The sequence below is a fragment of the Lissotriton vulgaris genome, chromosome 7, assembly GCF_964263255.1.
Source record: "Lissotriton vulgaris chromosome 7, aLisVul1.2, whole genome shotgun sequence".
Lineage (NCBI taxonomy): Eukaryota > Metazoa > Chordata > Amphibia > Caudata > Salamandridae > Lissotriton > Lissotriton vulgaris.
In genome coordinates, this window is record NC_141695.1 from 348,628,247 (window position 1) to 348,650,130 (window position 21,884).

Below are 21,884 nucleotides of genomic sequence, written 5' to 3' on the forward strand. Positions count from 1 at the left end.
TTGCCTTTAACATATAGATGCTTGTGGGATGAGAAGTAAGTATACCTTAAGGGGAGGACTGTGATTCGACAGTAGATCATTACCTTGTTTGTAAAAATATAAAGTTGCACAGGGCTTGTAATGTGTCCGCTCCGAAACTTGCTTGTGTTTTAAAAGGTATTCCAGTTCCCATATTAACACCACATTCACTTTGCTTACCAACGGTTGTTATCTTATTTTAAATAACCAAGAATGCTTTGGTTTGCTTGCTGGAATACCGTACACTATAACGGTTTCACAGCGTGTTATTTGCTGTAAAAATGTGCTTTTTCCTCCCCCGCATTGGAAGCACGATAGCTCAATTTGGCCTTCCATACCACCTTGGAAAGCAGATTTCAACAAGTTGAGCAGACTAAAAGCGCTTTTATTCCAACAAGAGGCCCCCCTTACTTCCGCGCGCGAGACCTTTAATCTGCAGGTGGCAAGGACTACTAGCGAAATTCGAACGCTTTTGAGCACTAACGTCCCACTGCATTTTGGGGAGCTAATTTATCGCATTTTTAATGCATCTTTTACTCAAGGCCTTGCACATTTTTTTTAAAGCTGTCGGCTCTGGCCTTGTGACTTCTTTTCAGACAATATTTGGTGTAATACCTGCATTCATTCATTCTATCCTTTCCAGCATCTTTGGCGGATTTGGCGGAGCTTAAATGTAAGGTCATTGGTTAAACACCACCAGTTCATACATGACCTCATTGAAAAAGACGATCCTGATCTTTTTCTCCTTACCGAAACCTGGCTTCAGGATTCGGATGTTGCTATCCTGAATCTTACTTTCCCATCGGATTACACGATCTTTACTTTGAATCGGACTACGAGAGGAGGTGGCATTGCCATGGTTGTTAAATCCTGCTTCCCTGCTGAATGGAAAGCTCTTGGGCTGCCTGCTTGTGAAAGCGCCCTCTTCAAAGTGGCTTTCAGCCATCACTTTATGTTCAGCGGCATTCTCATCTACCGCCCACCTGGCAATGACATAGTCTTTAAGTCCGCTCTTGCCGAAATGGTAAGTTCTTTAGCGCCCGGCTGTGCGAATTTTAACATCATGGGTGACCTTAACATTCATTTTGACATTAGGTCGTCCACAGCCATTAACACCTTGCTTGCGGATCTCGAAGCACTTCAACTTGTCCAGCTAGTTACACTTCCCACTCATACTGGAGGTCTCATTCTCGATCCCTTTTTTTCCACTCTTGAGAGGGTGAAGGTGTCTGACCCGGTGTCGATGGGATGGACTGATCATTTGCTGGTGGAAGTCTTCTGTCCTATTCACGATAAGCCATTTAAACCTGTGGATAGGCCTACTCTTAAAAGACATTGGCATAAGCTTAACCTTGAGGAGTTTTATAGACTACTGGAGCAGAAACCCCTGAGCGCTTTTCTGAATGTGGATCATGGTTACCAACGTTTTTGCACATGGATTTCAGACGCTCTTGATTCCCTTATACCTCTGCGCTGGTCGAAAGGTCATTCGAAGGCACCCAGCCCGTAGTATAATGACTCCCTTGCCGAGCTTAAAAAAATCTGCCGGAAAGCGGAGAGGGACTGGAGAAGATCTTATGACCCCGTCTTGAAAACCTTGTACTTTGCCAAACTCAAGTCCTATCATAGGGCAATTTGCAGGACTCGGGCCGCATTCTATGCTCAGGAATTTCAAGCCAGCACTAACCCTTCTAAATTAATATTCAAGGTCTTGAAAGACCTTATGAATAAAAGAGCTACTTCGGCAGAGATCTGCACTGACTCCCACTACGAGAACCTGGCAGCCTTTTTTCTGGAGAAAGTGCAGAATATATACAGAGGATTTGATCCTTGTCGGGCGGATCCAGAGTTAGTTGACCCTAATTCCTTGGGCTACGAGACTTTGACCTTCCTACCTGATCTGACTACTGAGGACTTTGACAAGCTTAGCCTCAGCGTTAAATCAGGCTCTCCTCTGGACCCGCTGAAGCCAGCTCTTATCAGTACGCTTTACCCGCTGTGTCGAGTTCCAATACGCACTCTAATCAACCTGTCGTTATCAACTGGGACGGTCCCTTCCTCATGGAAGCAGGCGGTAGTCACCCCCATCTTAAAGAAGGCAAATTCTGACCCCCTCTTGCCTGAGAACTACCGCCCCATATCTCTTCTGCCTTGGACTGCTAAAGTTACCGAAGCCCATGTCAACTCGATCTTGTCTGATCACCTTGCCCGTAATCAGATATTGGACTCCAGTCAAAATGGCTTCCGGCCAGGACACAGTACCGAGACCGCTTTGCTCCATATTATCGAGCATCTACGCCTGGTGCTTGACTCCGGACGTACGGCAGCGCTCCTGTTATTAGATCTGAGCGCTGCGTTCGATACTGTGTCCCACCGTATACTGATTCAGCACCTTGAGGAAGCTGGAGTAGCAGGAACCGCTCTTCAGTGGTTTCGATCTTTCCTTTCAGATCGAATCTTTAAAGTGGCTATACCACCCTGCCAATCCACCATTCATCCCTTGGACCTGGGGGTCCCACAGGGCTCCTCGTTGAGCCCCACCTTGTTCAACCTCTATGTGAAATCGCTAGCTGCAGTCGTCAAACAGTGGGGTTTGACGATTACCTCATATGCTGACGATACGCAGCTGGCGGTGACACTGAGTGGAGACCCTGAAGTGGAGGCCCCCAAATTCCGAGCTGGACTTGTGGCAGTAGCGAGTTGGCTACGTACCAATTGCCTACAGTTGAATGCCACTAAAACTGAAGTGTTGGTCCTGGGGAAACATGTTGAGATATGGGGAGACCAGTGGTGGCCTCCAGAGCTGGGCATTACTCCCATCCCAGCTTCCGAAGTGAAAAACTTAGGGATCTGGCTAGATCCTGCGCTCACCTTCACAGGTCACACGAAGAAGGTTGCAGCCACCTGTTACGGTATCTTGCGAGGTATAAGGCCGGTCCTGAAATACTTCGACCCTCCCACCCAGCAGCTCGTGGTCCAAGCCTCGGTTTTATCCCGGTTGGAATACGGAAGTGCGCTGATGTTAGGGGTAAACCAGGCTGAGGCATCCAGGCTTCAAAGGGTACAAAACGCCGCGGCGCGGGCTATTGTTGGTCTTCCCAGACATTGTTCTGTATCGGGTACCATCTCTGCCCTTCATTGGTTACCGGTCAGACAGAGGATTAAGTTTAAAGCGCTCTGCCTGGCCTTTAAAATCATGAAACTTTCTTCGCAGCCGGCTCTTGCCAACTTGCTTATTTCCTACATCCCTTCGAGATCGTTAAGATCAGCGGCTCATCATCTGGCAGTCTGCCCCCGTTTTAAACTCAGTAGAATGGGTGGCCGCTCCTATCGGGTGCTTGCTGCGGGACTGTGGAATTCGCTCCCGGTGCACATCCGAGCTCTGAATGACCTGTCCGCCTTCAGGCGCGCTATTAAAACTTTTTTGTTCCCTGTTTCTGAGTTGCCGCTCCCCCCTTCTTCTTTCTGTGTGTTATGTTATAGTACCTGTCTAAGCGCCAGGACGCCCCTTTGCTGGGGCAGCTGTGCGCTATAAAAATAATATTAACATAACATAACATAACATAACATTTCCTTTAAGGGATTTCCCTTGCCGGCATTAGCTGCTGGAATCCTGCTTCTCCTGTGTCTGCTGCACAATGGCTGATCCTCTTGAAGTGCTGCACAGACCGGGCCGGCTGCCATTGCTCCATGACCATATGCATGGATGATTTGGTACATTACAACAGGCTACTCTCAGTGTATCTTAGGGTTATCCTTCCGCTTTGCGTACTATACTTGCGTGCAACCAGTATTGTCATGTTTGAAATGTCCATTCACATGGACATTGGATTTATGCTTCTCTAATACGTCATGTTCACAACCGGATTTTGACCGGCTAATGGGTCCCTTAGTGGCTCATGAGCAGGACTGTTCAGGGATTGGCCTTATTGCGCGTGCAGCTGCATTTGGAGTCTTGGCTCAATGGGATATCTGTGAGGCTACACAGAATCTCCTACTTCAAAACTACATCGGATATCACGCAAGTCATCCGACAATGCTCATGGAAGCACCTGACTATGAGGAACACACCTGTTCATTCTGCTTGCTTAATTGGATGGCGTCTCTATTTTCTTCCAACGATAATGTTTTGGGTGTTGCATTCTTTTGCTCATATACTCATTTGGATTAACCTCGCTAATGCAAGCTCGCAGGTTCTTACATTTAGGATGTTTCCCTTCCAGAGGTTTTTTCTCCATAAATGGGTTTTTTTCACTCCCTTTTTTGCACTTTTTTTCCACAAAATTAAGGCGCTTTTGAACTCAGCTCGTTCTAGATTGAGCTCTGATTTTGCCCTATGTCTACATACTATGGACTTACCAGGTGGAGGGTGTAGTATGGATGGTGGGTTAATTGTCGACATTGCTAAGTTAGCATGAGCTTCGCTGCATTTACGCTGCTTTTGCGCACAGCACCACATACATATATTTTACAAGACGTTGTGCCCTTTTCACATGAGAACTGTCTGCTTTTCACGTTCTCTGCTGTGCTCTGAGGTTTAGTCTGCACAAGATGTACAAGGTCTATCAACAATGCCCCTTGTTATTCTGTTCTGGTAAGTCCCTTGCACCTAGACATAACATGACACACAACTGCACTACTGAAAATCGTATGCTTTAATATTGCAAGCTAAGCATGTTGTTCACTCACTTGGAGAGGAACCTTTACAGAAAGAAAAGCTGTGCTTATCCTGAGATGTAAATCTTTCATCTAGGGCTTGAGGTATGGGGTCTGCTGAAAAAAGCCCGGAGGGCTTCTTTTTTATACTAAACTATATCTTAGCACGGGGAGGGTGGTCAAGCACTGTAGCCCTTTTCCACTATCTGTATAAAATGATATCCCTGTTTGTATTCTATGGAATTGGGACAATGCTGACAATATTGTTTATATGCATTTTGCTGCTAGTAACGGCACGTGTACTGTACCATAGAGCGTTAGTTAAAATAAACATTTTAAACTATACAGTGGCTCCGATACTCTCATTGTGGATAAGTATGAGTGAGTGAGCAAAAGAGTTGTCTTGTTCCTGCGATTCCTGAGCGAGTCGGGAGTGTTGTGTTCTGGGTTGTCTAATCATTGCTAGCTTCGCTATTAGTCAGAGAACGAATGAGACACTATTGCTAGTCGGATTTGGGGATTTTGGGTACTGAGGGGATAGGTTGGTACACCACTATCTACTAAGGTCCTAGTTTTCTGTGCTTAGTTCTGTATGTGTGCAGAATCCCCGCAACAGAACAGGTAGCAAATGTTAGTAGACTGCATGCTGAAAAATTGAAAAGGATGAAAATAAAAGGACCAAAGAGGAGGCCTTCAAGTAGGTTTGTGGACTCCTAGGTCCATGATTAGTGGCGACTTTGGCGACCGGAATAGCTAGAGGATTAGTGTTCCAAGCATCAGAAGATATGGGAAACATTGATCAGATAGAAAAAGCATGATGTCCAAATCTGTGGGTACAATTTTCCAGAGGGGACAGAGAAATGTGGCCAACAGTGTAAGAACTGTTCTTTAAGAGTTGAGGCATCCCATACCATAGCTCCCAGAATGGGACTGAAGGGAGTTTGGAGGAGACCAAGGCCTTAAGCATTTTAAGTTATAGGTTGTTTAAAATGCTGTGTTACCTTAAAAGAGTGTCCTGGCACCGCAAAAGGAAGACCATCATGCTTACTTTCAAAGTTAGGGGAAATCAAAAAAACAAGTCTTAAAGTTCTTCCTGGGCACAGTAAAAGAAGAAATGGACCTTAAATCATCAGAGAGAGAGTTCCACCATTTATCTGTCAGGAAGGAAAGCACTTTCTCCCAATCTGCATCCTTTGATAAACGTTATGACCAGCAGAATAGCTCCAACTCATCATAAAGTGCACTTAGGTTGAGATGGATAAAGAGGACCCATCTTGTGGATAATATTATGCGCATAGTTTTAAACACAGAGAGCTTCTGAATCGGAAATCAGTGGAGATATCCGAGGAGAGAGGCAACCCAACGATGTGAAGACAACTTAAGAATGGTAAGTGCGGCTGCATTCTGAGCAATCTGTAGGTGATAGGTAAGGAAGTTAGCCAGACGCAGATAAAGGGACCTGTCATAATCCAGAAGCAAAATAATCAATGATTGAATAACCGTTCTCCTGGCACGGTCAGAAAGGAAAAACACAAGTTTTATTCAAGGAGAATGAAGTGCATTGGTACAATTTTTAGTTTAAAAAAAGAGTGCTTGTGGACAGAAAATACCAAGGTTATTTAGGATATAAAAGGGACACCCAATATCAGGAGCACATCTGTTTTTCCTCCATTATGTTTCAGGCAGTTGGGTATCGTGCTGAAGCACGGTGAGCATGGCATCTCGCTTTAGCCGACAAAATGCTCATGTACCTATTGGATGTTGGTTAGAGCGTCCCCTGGAGCGTGAGACTTCTGCAAAGCCCTGTGTAGGGTGTTGGGTCTCAAAACAAACTGGACTTAGTCAGGAGTGTAGTGTCTAGCTAGACACATTCTAGTGTTTTGCCGGTGATGTAATACACACTTTACACCCACAGGCGTCACCAGTCAGGTGACCCTGACAATAAAAGGGGCCGTGGGCACGTGCTCCTTGCCATTGCTACCCAGTAACCAACTGTGTCTGTGTTCATGATTCTAGTAGGCATGTGGGCTTAGGGCCCAGCACCAAACTATCACATTGGCGACGAGCGGGCGAATCCTGCGGGTGCAGCCGCCTTTTTGAAGGTGGTGGAAGGGGGAGAGTATTGCCCGTGGCGAGGGCACCCCTGGAGCAGGCGAGAGAAGCGTTTAATCGCCTGTGGGGCATCTGAAGAGCCCCAGGCATGCAGACGGTGTTCGGGAGGCCATCCTGCACCAAAGTGAAGACCCAGTGGGAGTGTGACGTGCCCCGGGGTGAAGGTGAGGAGGTCGGGAACCCACCCTGATCCGGCAGTGTCTGCATTGAATGCAAGAAACATGTTGACCCATAGAGTAGAGCACAAGATTGAGTAAATATCCCTCATCAGTGCTGTTGCCACTCTAGTATATATATATATCTGTTTTAGTAAGGTGGATTACCAACCAGAAAAAACGCATCTATTTGGAATATCCAACCTTTTTTAAATAAAACGCACTCACTGCACCACTATATGATCTACTAGCACATGGCCCACACACCCGCACCTCATCATACGGCAAAGGAACAAAAGATCTCCGACAAAGAACCCCTTCGCGGGTGCCCGTTTATCATTGCAGCACCGGCTCAACGAGGAGCAGGTCCATATGATGAAGCATGACACCTAGCTTGCTGGGTGTGTGAGAACCCTAGTTCCGCCCAAGCGGGATCCCCCCATCCCACTACCTTATTTACCCCTCTCCATTCTCACCACCACTAATTAGTTGGGAGGTGATATCGATCACAGGGGAACAGCCCCAACCTCTTTTGATAGAACAGAATATCCCTAATCACCCTGCAGTGCCTGGGGGAGAAGGGAGACTAGGGGCCCGTGACTATGAGATGTGCTACCTGGCCACCCAGGTACAGTGGCTTCCCAGTTGGCATGATGGGACCATACTCTCAGAATTGGGTCCAAGAGTGGAGAGGCAATGAGAGGGAGCCTTAGTGCCCCTATAGCTGGGAGTGAAGATGTGGGAACCTCTCATTTGGAACTGTATGCAGGCTTATCTCCTTGTGGTATAAATTCTCCCAAAATATGTCTCTCACTACATTAGCAACCCTGGGGGCTTACTGGACGAGGGAGGTAGGGCGGAACGAAGGAATTTGAAGTGGGAAGCAGCCTTGGCCAATACACAAAGTATCCAGGAACACCAAATTCAAGTACACACAGTTTAACTACCTGCACACCACCTACCTCAAGTTGCATAGTGTCCGAATGTTATTGCTTCGACTACTGATAAAAGTTGCCCTGGGTCACATTTGACGCAGAATTCCTGTACATGGCATGGGTCTGCTAGGTCACAACTTGTTTTTGGAAGGCAGTTATTTCAGAATTGGGGAGAAAACTAGACAGAACAGACTTGCTCACAGCAGAAACATGCCTATTGGCTAAGTACGCCTTCCAGATTCATGGACCAAGCATTAGTCAACCCTCGACGTGCCATAGCAATGCACTGGAGATCCACCGAGGGCCCCTCCTAAATGTCGGTGAAGGAAGAGGTTTAAAGATTGGTAATGGCAGAAGGCGCTGTCCTACAAAGTGAAGAGAACTTTGTGCTACGTAAATACTCTATTGCTGATCTTTGGAGTGAACAGGTATTGTATGTATTGTATGTATGTTTGGATTTATATAGCGCTTATAACCCAGGGGTCTCTAAGCGCTTGCCTTGGGAACCCGTCCTGGCTTTTCCCTGTGAGATAGCCCCTACAGGGCATCCCCAAGGTGGAAAGCCAGGCATCCCGCCGCGGGGGGCCATTGTGGAGATTAAGCAAGCTTAATGCCCAGAGTTGCAGAGTGTGAACCCATAATTAGGTCAGGCACCGAAGCGAGAATGATCGAGTCCGTGGACTTTTGAGCTCAAGACCCTGCCGCGTCGGGAATTGAACCCTGGTCCCGGGTCTGACCTCTGCTTCAGGGTCTGCCTGCTCTAACCAGTGAGCCACACTTCTCTCCAGAGTTCTTTGATGGAGCTGCTGCATAGCGTTGGTTGTTAATCTTGGTTTGACCACCTTGGATGAGAGAGTTGGGCTATGACCTTGAATTGTGTTGTACCTTAAGGGGCATAGATGATGCACATCAAGCCTGGGGTATGAGCAAGTCTGTGGAGTTTCTTCAATTATTCTCTAAGTTCACACAGAATCGGGTAGGGCAACAAGTTTACTGCATGCTTTTTCAATGTTGTTAATCATCTTGTTTTCTTTTGAGTTTTTAGTTGACTTCCACACCGGATAATCTGCTATATCTATGACCGCTCACAACTGGCTGGGCACTACCGACTTTTACGGGCACACTGGTTTCCTGCAATAATTGCCATACGTTATTTAATGAGATGTAACAAAGTTTTTTTTCAAACCAAAGTTGTAATTGTTGGAAATGACGTTGACAGAGCTGTATATAAGCTGTAAATAAGTTTTAAAAAAGTTTCAGGCAGTTAGCTTTCATCCAGTTCCCAACCCCTGACCTACAAGTCCAAAACCGTTTCTGGGTGAGGCGATGTTATCTGTGAATGGTCCAACAATCTGGGTGTCATAAGCATAGGATATCATCTCAAACCAGTGTGGTCAGAGGGCAGACGTAGAGATTGAACAGAGTGGGGCTCAAAGATGAGACCACGAGGAGCACCACAAATGATCTGGATCTCCTCAGAGGGCAACAATTGTGTGCACGATTTAGTGAACCTGAGTGTGATGAAACTATTTTAAGTGAGACTAAATGGAAAGCTTGAATGTTTGAGAGAATTGTTATTGAATGGTACCTCTACGCACTAAAAGGTTTCAGATTGCTGCCTGTTGTCGGAAAGCGTTTGGACTGAGATACCCCTTCGGGGTGAATCATGCACAATAGTGTAACAGACAGAATCATGCTGGATTTACCATGAACATAATTGAAGGGACAAATGGAAAACATAGCATTTTCACACCGGAAAATCTAAGCAAAGGATAGATTGTTATAAAGGATTTTCAGAGAGTCCTATTTGTTTGCTTATATTGTAAACATGAATAATAGAGATCTTATTGTTAAATGAGAACTTCATGCCTTAGGCACAGTAAAAAGAAATGTAAGCAAGAAAAAATGGGTTATTCACTCACACAGAATGGTAATAAGTGTTCAAATGTGATATGTAATCATGAGATCATGCCTACATTTAGAAATGTTAGCAATGTAGACAGACACTCCCAGACGGACACTACCACGACGAGAACCCCGCAGCTTTCAGCCTGCTTATCCCCAGGCATTGACTACTCATGCTTCAGAGGTGCAATTGTTTCATATATGGGCATTCATGTTTTGTGAAGCCTAAATTACTCTATAACGTAACTCCTGTTTCATAAAAGCTAACTCTCATCTCACTCCCTCCCCAATTTTCTTGCTCGTGAATCTCTCAATCAGCTATTTTAGACCACTGCTCAGAGAAGGGCTACTTTAAATTAAATACCTCTGTCTGTTTTCTTACCAAGTGTTTCTCTTCTTTCAATTGTTCATCCTGTAAACCTGCTCCATGCTTTGATAAAGATTTATGGATCACTAGATTCTGAACATTCATATACTTTGCGCAGTGTAGCAATTCTGAAAAAGGCTAAACAAAAGCTTTGACCTGTGCCATAACTTAAATGACAGTGTACACTTCTGTGGAAACTCCTATAACTAACTTACCTTTTAGTTCAGCTTTCTTCCGGACACCGTTCTTATGAGAATATATTGTCTGAAAATGTATGGTTGAGGTTTTCATTTCTACAGTTGAGGTCCTGTGCTCATAAGTATCCTCGCTTCTCGCTTCTGTCATGTTTGATGGTGTCATGGTGACGTTGTTCCAAAACTCTGAGGACCCCATTTGGTCAGTGCCACTGGAGTTGGTCCCTGACCCTGGTGCAAGATTCGTGCTAGCATGAACTGTATTGTTTGAGAACTCCTCTTCAATCATGTCAGGGCTGGTCAATGGAGCAATGGCTCCAAGGATGTCTGAATTATTAGTAAAAGACGAATTAAGTAAACCAGGTGTCTTTTCAGCTCCTAGAATGGGATCAGCAACTAAGCCGGTGGTCTCCGTAGCAGAAGAGACATGGATGTCATTTGCAGCAGGGTGCAAGATGTCTTCAGCACTTGCATTGCCATGGCCTTGTGTGGTGTTAAGTAAGATGCTGGAAGTAGAATTGCTGTTTATTATTTCAGACACTGTTGTGGGCAAGCCGGTGGACCCGGTGGAAGACACGTTAGCTAAAAGGCTGCATGTTGAGCGAATACCAGTATGTATTATGAAGAGGACGATGCCTGACAACAGCTGAGTATTCAAGGTAGTCCTCATCTTCTTTGTCTCTTCTAATCTGTTCAAAGAAAGATCAAAAAGGGTAATGGGAAATCTGGCAGTTTGCATGTGTTCTTGGCACTGATGTTAAATTAGCTAGTAAAGGTTGCTTAGGTATTTAAAAGAGGATCTGACCTTTATATTAAAATCTCGCATCCCAGACAGTGAGATATTTTACTTCACTGAACCACAATTTGTTTGCATTTATATGAGACACAGCTAATATTTCGATTCAACGATTATCATTTTGAAAAAAAGTTAATAGCATGAACTTATCCGCCATCTTTTGGCAAGTGCCTTGTCGGTAATCTAGGTTGTACACTCCACTAAAGAGCTCAAGGCTTGAAGAACCTTTAAGTATCAGCCGTTCAATTTTCAATTTGATTACTAAATATTCTACTGCTGAAAGCTTTTTGACTTATATATTAACAGTGTAAAACATAAAACTAACCACAATATGCCAATTATCTTGAGCTACACAGCCATAACTTCACAAATATGCAGCTCAAGACCTCACACAAGATGTACAGTTGACACCTCAAAAGGTATCATTGATGACATCTCTGGAGAAATCTCATCAACACTGGCAACATCAATCCATCATTGAAGCCTAATCCGATCATCATTCATTTTCTGACAGTGAAGTTATACAGCAGCCCCTCACTAGTAATAAAGGTCTATGAGGATATGTATTGCTAATGAGTGCAATTACAGTTTGCCCAGGAGGGGGTTGTGGGTTCTGTGGGGCCATATACCATAAATTGCCAAGCTCGGATAACATTCTTGGTTATACTGCAACTTCAAGGTGCCATAGCATATTAGCATACTATTTTTCAGTTGATATATGGCATTTTTTATATGGTTTTTGTTTACAGATTTGACTACACTTGTGTAGTAAGGAAAGAAGAACAACATTGCTATGTAAAAAGTCAGTATATAATGGATAATGCTTGGGAAAATTCTGCCAAGTGGAATGCTGATTTGCGTTTTTAATACTTTCCCGATGTTTGTGAGTATCTACCTGCTAAATACATATCTGAAGCATAGCTAATGCCCACTTATATTTTGAATGAAAACTTTGAAATGGCTGACTAAAAATGCACTGAGCTTACTTGGGAACAAAATTGAACATTCGCTACATGAGAAGCGCACATAAGGTCAAATGTATTAAAAAGTCACGCAACACAGCAAGATAACCTGCTGCGTTGCATGACTGCGCTGGCGCAAGTGCTGCCTAGTGCCAACGCAGTTACCCTTGCGCCATGCTGAAAGGGTGCCTCCATTACTAGCAGGAATGTTTTTGAGGAGGAAGGGGCACCTTCCTGCCCAAAAAGAATAATTTGAGGCATTTTCCTCTTTATATGTGTGCTGCAAAAATGCAGCACATGTAGAATGTTGAAATAACGAGGAGAAATGTATCCTCGTTATGCTGCTGTTGGGAAGGCAGACTAATGTGACAGAATCCCTGGTTTACTAACCTTATTAAATCTGAGATTGCGTCAAAATCCATGGGTGGATTCATGGAAATGCCAATGCTTCACCCATGAAACGCTTTCCTAACACAGAGTAGTAACGCAAGACAGCAATTTGCAGTACCTTGCATTACGCTCGATATACTAAGCCACGCAGAGCCACGTAAGGTGGCATTGCAAACCTTACTAAATTTCACTAAAGGGCTTGCATTGCCTTGTGTGACATAAGGGGAATGCGATCCATTTGTAAATCACAGCCGTGGTGCATTTCCATTTTTTAAAATTTTTACACAGAAACTTTCCTAAGAGAATTACCATTAAAATGTAATAACCACACACACAAGGAGAACCAATTCCGTCTGCAGGAAATATTTGCATCCTCTTCCCGGGTAACAGAACAAAATGCTTCATCTTGTAAACAGGTATAAAATAGTGCAAAATAGTATAAAACAAACTTGCGGTCATTGTCAAGATCACATGTTCATTCACCAAAGACCATTAAACACTACCTTAATAGTATCCTCACATTATTAGTGCAATTTATTCCTACCTCTATATAAACAGTTGAACACCTCAATAAAGCCTATTTGTATTATTATCCTTCAGTCAATTGAAATAAAGGCATATAATGCACTATAACATGAAAATTATATTCAGATGCTTTATATTACCATTGACTAGTAGTAGAGGGTCTTGCCTCCCTCGACAATGATAAGAAATATTAATGTGTGAATATTGTTGACTGACGGAATCGAGCACTCGCTACGTCCCTCGGAAGAGAAGGAAGAGCCAAGTCCTGAGCTACGTGCAGAGAGCCATAGGTGTTCACAGGCTGGCGTGGCAACGACGGGGAGGGCCGACCCTGGACTATCGCAGACTGCAGCAACAAGGCACTGAACCGCCAGCCCACCGCCTAGCGGAACACAACGCAGCTCCTCCAAGGCCCGGACGGTCGAGGACATGGCAGGGATCTGCAGCGTGCATGAGAGCGAGTGCACAACAGAGCAGAGAGAAGACCAAAACAAGTGGAGTGTCAGAGGACGGCAAATTGGCCCAGCTTTTGGTGGAGATCAACAATTTGGTTGAGCTAAGCGGCCCAACGAGGTTTGGGTGCAGCTTGCGGCCGAGTGCGCTCCCAGCCGCTTGCACCTGTGCCCTGTATGCCCGTTACCCTGCCACTCTTCTATCTGAGCATAAAAATCTATGTTTTGTTGCTATATTTTTCTTCTCTTGCACACGTACTGCTCGTGCATTGCATATGGTGCATTGTCTAGTCATTACCTGAAAAAATTGTAATATCCCCTTGACTATGCTACAGAATTCTGATACAAATATTATGAAATTACAAGTAAATATAAAAAGACATATTTTTTATTAAATAGTTAGAGTAAGTCAAGGTAAAAACACCATAAAATACATAGTTTAAAGGAAACAAATCCTTCCAATGTTCAAAAAAAACAATTACAGTTCAAATACGTACACCACAAATTATGACACGCATAATTACATAAATGGAAAGACACATGTAAGACATTCAAATTGTGCAATACAGTTTGTACACTCTAAATCCTTATTAAAACCTTAATATATCACACTGTAAAATCTGTATTCATACTAAGGTTATGGAGTCTTGAGTTGTACACAAAGAGTGCGTTGACGCGTTTCGAAGGTAAACAATGATCACACCATCTTTATCAAAACTAAATCTTTGTCTCTGTCCTATACGCAGGGTCATGAACAATATTTCGCCCCTGCTTCCGGTCAAACTACGTCAAGAGTACGGCGTTGCAAAATCAGTGTTGTTCGGTTCTCATAAGAGTGCCACGGAGAGGTCCTCCTCATAGGAGACTTGATATAGGATGATATAGACGCCCTATATAAGTCTGCACGGTAGCTGTGTCACTTTAAACCTTTTCTGCGGTCTTCAATTAAAGAATAAGATATGCACTCGTGGGAATCAGGGCAGCTTGTCCAAATTACGTGATCTGGCGGCCTCTGTAAGTGCGTTCTAACCTTCACTGGTATAATGCGCTTCAAAATGTGGAAGCGAAGAGTTCGAAGAAGTCCCTGTAGGCTTCTCTGCTCTACGGGATAGGCGTCTCGTCTGGGGTTCTGCGTAGAATCCCAGACAACAACACTGACCGAACAACACTGATTTGGCAACGCCGTACTCTTGACGTCGTTTGACCGGAAGCAGGGGCCAATTATTGTACATGACCCTGCGTATAGGACAGAGACAAAGATTTAGTCTTCATAAAGATGGAGTGATCATTGTTTACCATCGAAACGCGTCAACGCACTTTTTGTGTACAACTCAAGACTCCATAACCTTAGTATGCGTACAGATTTTCCAGTGTGATATATTAAGGTTTTAATAAGGATTTAGTGTGTACAAACTGTATTGCACAATTTAAATGTCTTACATGTGTCTGTCCATTTATGTAATTATGCGGGTCATAATTTGTGGTGTACTTATTTGAACTATAATTGTTTTTTGGAACATTGGAAGGATTTGTTTCTTTTAAACTGTATTTTATGGTGTTTTTAACTTGACTTACTCCAACTATTTAATAAAACATATGTCTATTTATATTTACTTGTTATTTCATAATATTTGTATCAGAATTTTGTAGCATAGTCAAGGGGATATTACAATTGTTTCAGGTGTGTTACCTCTAGTCCCTTGATAGTTTTAAGGGGTACCTCTCACTTTGTGATATATTGGCTAGTCATTAACCATGGATTCATGGGACTTAAGGCATACAACAAAAAGAAGGCAAATCTCTGCAACATCAGTAAAAATACCCCTGGATAGAAATATGAAACAATCTCAGCTTTCTCTCGCCTGGAGCCCAATCCTGGATACCGACGGCGCAGAAGAAGAGAGGAGACCCAAGTGCAGGTGAGCAGTGGTTTATTCAATCGTGAAAAAGGCGCACCTCAGCATAACGTTTCGGCCTTCGCAGAGGTCCGTCAAAGGATCATTCAGCATCGCTCAAGAATAAACAATAAAAATCTCACTGCACCTTTGGTTTCCCATTTTCTGCAACAAAAACACTGCTCCCTCGATATAAGATGGACTGTCTTGGCAGTTATAGGAGGGGGCAGTGGAGACCCTGACCTTCGCCTTTCCCAAAAAGAGGCGTACCTCATACTGAAATTCGACACATCCAATACTGGTCTCAATGAGATGTCTGAAATTGCCAGTCTATGGACCCTTTTTTCGTACTATGAGGTCCATTCTGCCTAGTCTGGTTGAGCTGTGCCCCCCCACTGTGCTATGCCATTTTTATTTCTTTTCACTCTTCTCTATCTCTGCTTGGTCTTTTCACCTAACATCTTGTGTCACACATGGTCATAACATCAACCATGAGAATAGATATTCATGTTGTATTTTCGTTTGGTTGACAGCACTTGAGACATGTCTGCGAATCTTGGGGTAATTGTCATACACATGCCTGTGTAACGTCATACCGTTACCCTCTTTTATGAGTTGTAAAGGAAACAAGATTATTTTAACTATGAACTGTCGTTTTGAATACCATGTCATATGTACTGAATTTGAGAGAATTTATGCTATTGTTACGTGCAAGACCAATTGACAAAGCAAATAAGTGCGGGTTTGGATTTGTTACATCTGTGCCACATTGATTTGTACAAGACTTTACATCCAGCCACGTGCCAGGTTTCATTCCAAAGTAATGGATTCCTTTGAGGTTTTCACTGAGTCACAAGAAGTCCTAAATACGCGGTGCCCCCGATAGCGACGCCCACACTTATGTTGTTCTTTCTGCCTGCCCCGGCTAACGTATACGCCTTTCGCCCCTGGGCCGCAATCAGTTCCCATGTCCATCCCGAAGTTTCTCATCTATTAAGTTGCGCGTAGACTACATCTACCAGCATCCTCCAGTTAGGAATGAAGTCCTACTTCGATTACGATGCCCCTCGCTATCCCGACTTGTTTCCAATTCAAATACACCGCGGCGGCGTCCGCAACTGCCTAACTGATTGATGTTCCTTGGAGCGGCTAATTGATTTCGCCCACACGAGTAAGTGCCCCGGCGTCGCTCATCAAACTCGGCTCCTTTGTAGCGCGATTGTTGCAGTCAGACACCCCAGCTTACATGGATTTCCTTTTTATGTCATTGTCAGTGGGTCCCGGTTGAATTGTTCCCGCCCGCTGTATTGATTACTGTGACCAGTCGCCTCCCGTATTTGCAATCCCGTCTAAATACTGGTAGGAGCTTGTTGTGAGCCCTGTGCTGGGGGAGTGCTTGTCCTCTGTATGACTTGGTTATTTTGAATACTTACGGGCGCTTTCTCGCCATTACCCTCTACAGCCTACAATACCGGCGCCCAAATATGTGAACTGCCCTTCTATCTGGGTGTGCACCGCTTTGCGGGCACCGCGCCTTCAGTGTTTCACTTTGTGACGTACAGGTAGGATCTGCTTTTACATAGGCCCTATGTCACTATAATCTGCCTGACACCACGGTGTTTGACCACCTTGTGCACTGTCTCACTTTCTTTTAGACTTCCATTTTTCAACTGCGGTATACCTACACCACGGCAACCTGTCTGCCCACTGTGCAGGTAATATTTGTCTTCCCATTGTTCTGAGTCAGAGGAGGTCCATGCAATATTTTGTAGTAAATATCTGACACCATTCCCTACTTTCCTTACAGATTAAATTGTTCCCAGTCCCTGTCCTGAGGAGAACCTTTTACATCTAAGGTTCGAAACGCGTCAACATCCCCAACCTGTGGCAAGATAAAAGGGTGCAGCTAGGGTGAAAATAACACCACTCCATTGGGCCCTAGCAGTGTAATCCTAAAAAACATTCGACCACAGGCTGTGTAAGACAGGCAGGCACCTTTTTCCACCCCAGTTCCGCCTGTCCAGTGGTTGTTAGTTCTAAGGACTGGTTTCCCTTTGTCTTTCCTTTCATGCACAAACAATGTATTGTTTCTATTAGCACTTGTACTTTGCAATTTACTTGGAATAGTACTGTTTTTTGGTGTGTCAATATCTTTTTTGTTCAACTTTTTCACCTCAGCTGTTTGTATATTTGTAAAATTGTATATTTGTAGATATTGTATACATGATTGTATGTTGTTGAACCAACTGTACTGACAGTCTTCCGTTTATGTCTGTTGCCTTCGAAATTTATGAAATCTAAGTTTAAATGTAAATAAATCTTCTTGGAATATATTTCCATTGGTCACGTAGTATATATTGACTGCGTGTGACTAGAGTTATTTGTCATTGGTTAAATGAAGTCAGTGTACATTGAAATCAATGCTAGACATAGACAACAGATTTGAAAGTTGGAAACTCACATATATATATATATATATTCACGCTCCAAATTTCTTTTACCCTTGCAAAAGAATAGACGGCACTCCACAACTCTCTTTCAAAACTCTTTGGAATTTATTCATAAATCAAAACAGGACACGTTTCGGCATCACGCCTTCATCTGCTGTGACTCGCGCCAAATTCATTAGCAATTTAAATAAAGTTATGCATTGACGTCAATCTAATGTTCAATGATATATATATATATACACACACACACACACACACACACACACACAACGTAAGCGAAAGGGTAAACATGCACTCAGGAACCACTGTCCTGTATCTCCTTCCGAAAATCCAAAAGGATGTTTCCAACCCCGCTGGCAGACCCATTTTGTCCTCCAGAGGCAGTTCACTTGAAAGTGTTTCCAGATACGCAGGCAATTTTTTAAGAGACCAAGTCATCACCTTACCTTCATATGTTAAGGACACCAAAGATTTCTTAACCAAACTCAAGGTTGTCCAGTGGCCTAATAACCTTCTGTTGGTCACTATGGATGTCAATTCTTTGGACACCATAACAGAACATGAGCCAGGCATTGATGCATATGCCAAATATCTAACCAGGAGACCCATATGTTACACACCAATATGATCACAGAGATGATACAGTATTGCCTCAACAACAATTTTTTTCCGTTTGATGGCAATATTTACAAACAAATCCTCGGAACTGCGAAAGGCATTTGTTTTTCTCCAAGTTTCGCCAACTTATTCCTGGGGGCATGGGAGAATGAGATCAGGAAAGATACTAACTTCAATGAGGATTTCAAACGGGTCATCTTATGGCTCAGATACATAGATCACCTATTTGTTATCTGGAATGGCACCAAACAAGATGCCGCTGACTTCTTTCGGAGATTGAACCTGAATACCACCAATCTCAAACTCACCAGCAACATGAGTAACACCTGAGTAGAATTTCTTGATGTTAAGGTAGAAAATATCAATAACGAAATACACAACGGATTATTCAGAAAAGCCACCGCTGGCAACAGCTTACTCCATGCCATGAGCAGCCACCCCGATAACCTCAAATTAAGCGTCCCCTATGGGGAACTCCTCAGGGCCAAGTGGAACTACAGCTCTGAAAAGGCCTTCCTTTCTGAAAAGATACCATGGTAACTAGGTTCATGGAAAGAGGTTACCCTGTCGCAAGGTAGTAGAGAAGGTTAGAGCGGTCAACAGGACCGCGACCTTGGAGGACAAAGATACCAACAACATCACTGATGAAGACAGCGATGTGCTCACAGTAATACTCACCTACAATGGCAATTCCAAAGACATTCAGAAAATTCTTGCCAAGAACTGGGAAATATTAACCAAAGATCTTATGATTGATAATTCCATCCCAGAGAGGCCAAGATTCACATACAGGAAGGTACCTAACCTGAGAGACATGCTAGTTCACAGTGACATCACTACAACTGAGGGGAACAGTGATATTAATCTACAGGGATTCTTTCCTTGCAGGCACTGCAAAGCCTGCAGCAGTAGCCTCATGAGAAAGGAGTTTCTCAATACAAACAACAATGCTACCATATGCATCCAACAATTCCTCATATTGATTAGGATATGTTGCACTTATGAGACAGGGAGAAGGATGCGCAGGGAGCTAAGTTGTAGTAGATGTGTGGTCGAAATAGCCAGCATAATGTGGGCACATCGAGTAACAGGATGCATTTGTACAGGTTGCTTTTAAGAAAGGCAAAAGAGTTTTGCACAAACAGCGATGTTGTAGGATTGGTCAATGCAGAGAAAATAATGCTTTGATTGGATAACCATTCATGAGGGGAATTATTTGGGAAGCACAGATTAAAACTGATGGTTGATGTAGTATGTTTTCCTTGAATAAATGACAAAAAGGGGGAGGGAGAAATATCACGTGGATTTGTTCTCCCTGGTTGGTATGTGTAAACAAAAAGAATCCACAAAGAAGGGACAGGTGTTCTCTACAGTGGTGGGGAACACACAGTGTTTTTTAAATACCCCTCACACACCAAAAGGACCTTTGGTGTCATGCTTCATCATTGGGGTCTTCGCACCCCTCTACGGGACGCAACGTGCTTCGTCCTATGATTACGCGGGAGCACTTTGACAAAGACTATGCGTGGTTTATGTTAGGGTTGGATGTGAGTGAGTAGTGGAGTTGTGAGTGAGTGATTTAAAAAGGTACCTGGCTCGTGGGGAAACGCAAAAAAACTTTTTTAATGGGCCCCGCGCTGGTACTGTTAGTGAGATTAAATACTGCGTTTCCCGACGAGCCAGGTACCTTTTTAAATCACTCACACACAACCCCACTACTCACTCACAACCAACCTTCACATACACCACGCATAGTCTTTGTGAAAGTGCTCCTGCGTAATCGTAGGTCAAAGCCTGCCGCATCCCGTAGAGGGGTGCGAAGATCCCAATGATGAAGCATGACGCCAAGGGTCCTTTTGGTGTGTGAGGGGTATTTAAAAAACACTGTGTGTACCCCACCACTGTAGAGAACACCTGTCCCTTCTTTGTGGATTCTTTTTGTTTACACATACCAACCAGGGAGAACGAATCCACGTGATATTTCTCTCTCTCCCTTTTTGTTATTTATTGAAATTGACAGCGTACAGCTGTGGGAGTATTTCTAACTTTGCAAACATACACATAAACACACGTTGCTTCATACCTACAGCCATTCACCATGGAAGACGAGCATGGCCTCACCTTCGGGGAAGAGGAGATAGACAGAATCTTGGCAGCTGTCAATCCTTTCAAGGGGCTGAGTAACACCGACCCCGGTCCCAGTGTGGGAGACTGGGATGAGCTCAACAACCTAAGATGGACCCAAATAAAGGCAGCTCTACATGGATTACTAATGATGGAATATATACGGAACAAAATAGCACCTCAATGACTAATTGTGAAGAATGAGCCCTTCATTTTTCAGACTGACATGCAGTTCAAAAAAGCATGGTCCCTCATCTCATGCCATTGTACTAGGGACTGGCTTGTGTTGATAGTAAAAACTGCCAAGAGGATTTCCCAAAAACTAAAAGTAGAAATACAAAAAATAGAAGTACAATTGAAGTCATATCAGACACCCAGTGTGCTGAAAAAGAGATTGGAAGAACTCAACAAACAAATGACAGAGTTCGAGCTGACTCTGAAACAAAGTACATTTAACAAATTAAAGAAAGATAAAGACCGCTTCACCCAAGAGGGAGCCTATCCTTACACCAAAGATGGCTACCTCGCAAAAAACATCGCAAGCGACACAGAGAGTGAAGGTTCAGATTGTGGATCCTCTGGGTCCAACTCAAGTGGGCAACAAAGACAGAAACACCCCAGGGGTGGCTATAGACAGCAAAGACAACAACGCCAAGCACAGAGAGGGTGGAGGGGTTATTACGCACCACCACCCCATTACCAACAAAACATGGGACCCCCACCTTTTGCCCCTTTCCCATACGGTCCTCCACCATCAGGACCTACTTATCCACAATGGGCTCCGGATTATGAAAGGGGTTACTAGGCACAACAGCCTTTTTTAGGGACACACCCGGGTTCACGGGGAGGCAGGAACAGAAAAGGCAACACCGTAATGTGGCAAGATACAGACCAAGAGGACCCGAGAATGAGCACAAGTAGCATGAAAGGGCCCTCCCAAGCCACCCATCGACCTCAACCAACAGGAGAGGGACCTAGTGGTCAATCTAATGCCATTGGCACTCACGGACCTCCAGATGGGGGTTCTCAATAAAGGATTAGGTTTTGTCCCAAAGAATAAACCTGATTTCTTTAAGCTGCACACTGAGATGCAGGATTTTGTCAGAAAGATAAAACTGCAAACCTTTTTTCATGACAAAGAACCAATACAAGCCACCACAGACACAGGCCTAAAACCAAAATCCTCTTTCACTCCGCCTGATGCAATGTTACCAATTGAAGTACTTCCTTTTGAAAAGGCAGTGATGAATGAATTGAGCACACTGAACTCTTCAGGCAAGAACTGTTTTCATAACACTAGCCGCTCGAACAAGAAGCCATCCGACAAATG

General features: G+C 43.9%; 1 protein-coding gene across 1 annotated transcript in view; it reads right to left on the reverse strand.

Moving 5' to 3' along the window:
- GFY (golgi associated olfactory signaling regulator) overlaps positions 1–21,884 on the reverse strand; it is a 349,649-nt gene that overhangs the window by 82,661 nt on the left and 245,104 nt on the right. Inside the window, exon 2 of the mRNA XM_086928672.1 lies at positions 10,364–11,031. Within this exon, the coding sequence (XP_086784798.1) occupies positions 10,364–11,012 (649 nt within the window). The 5' untranslated portion in view covers positions 11,013–11,031. The remainder of the gene's footprint in view (positions 1–10,363; positions 11,032–21,884) is intronic.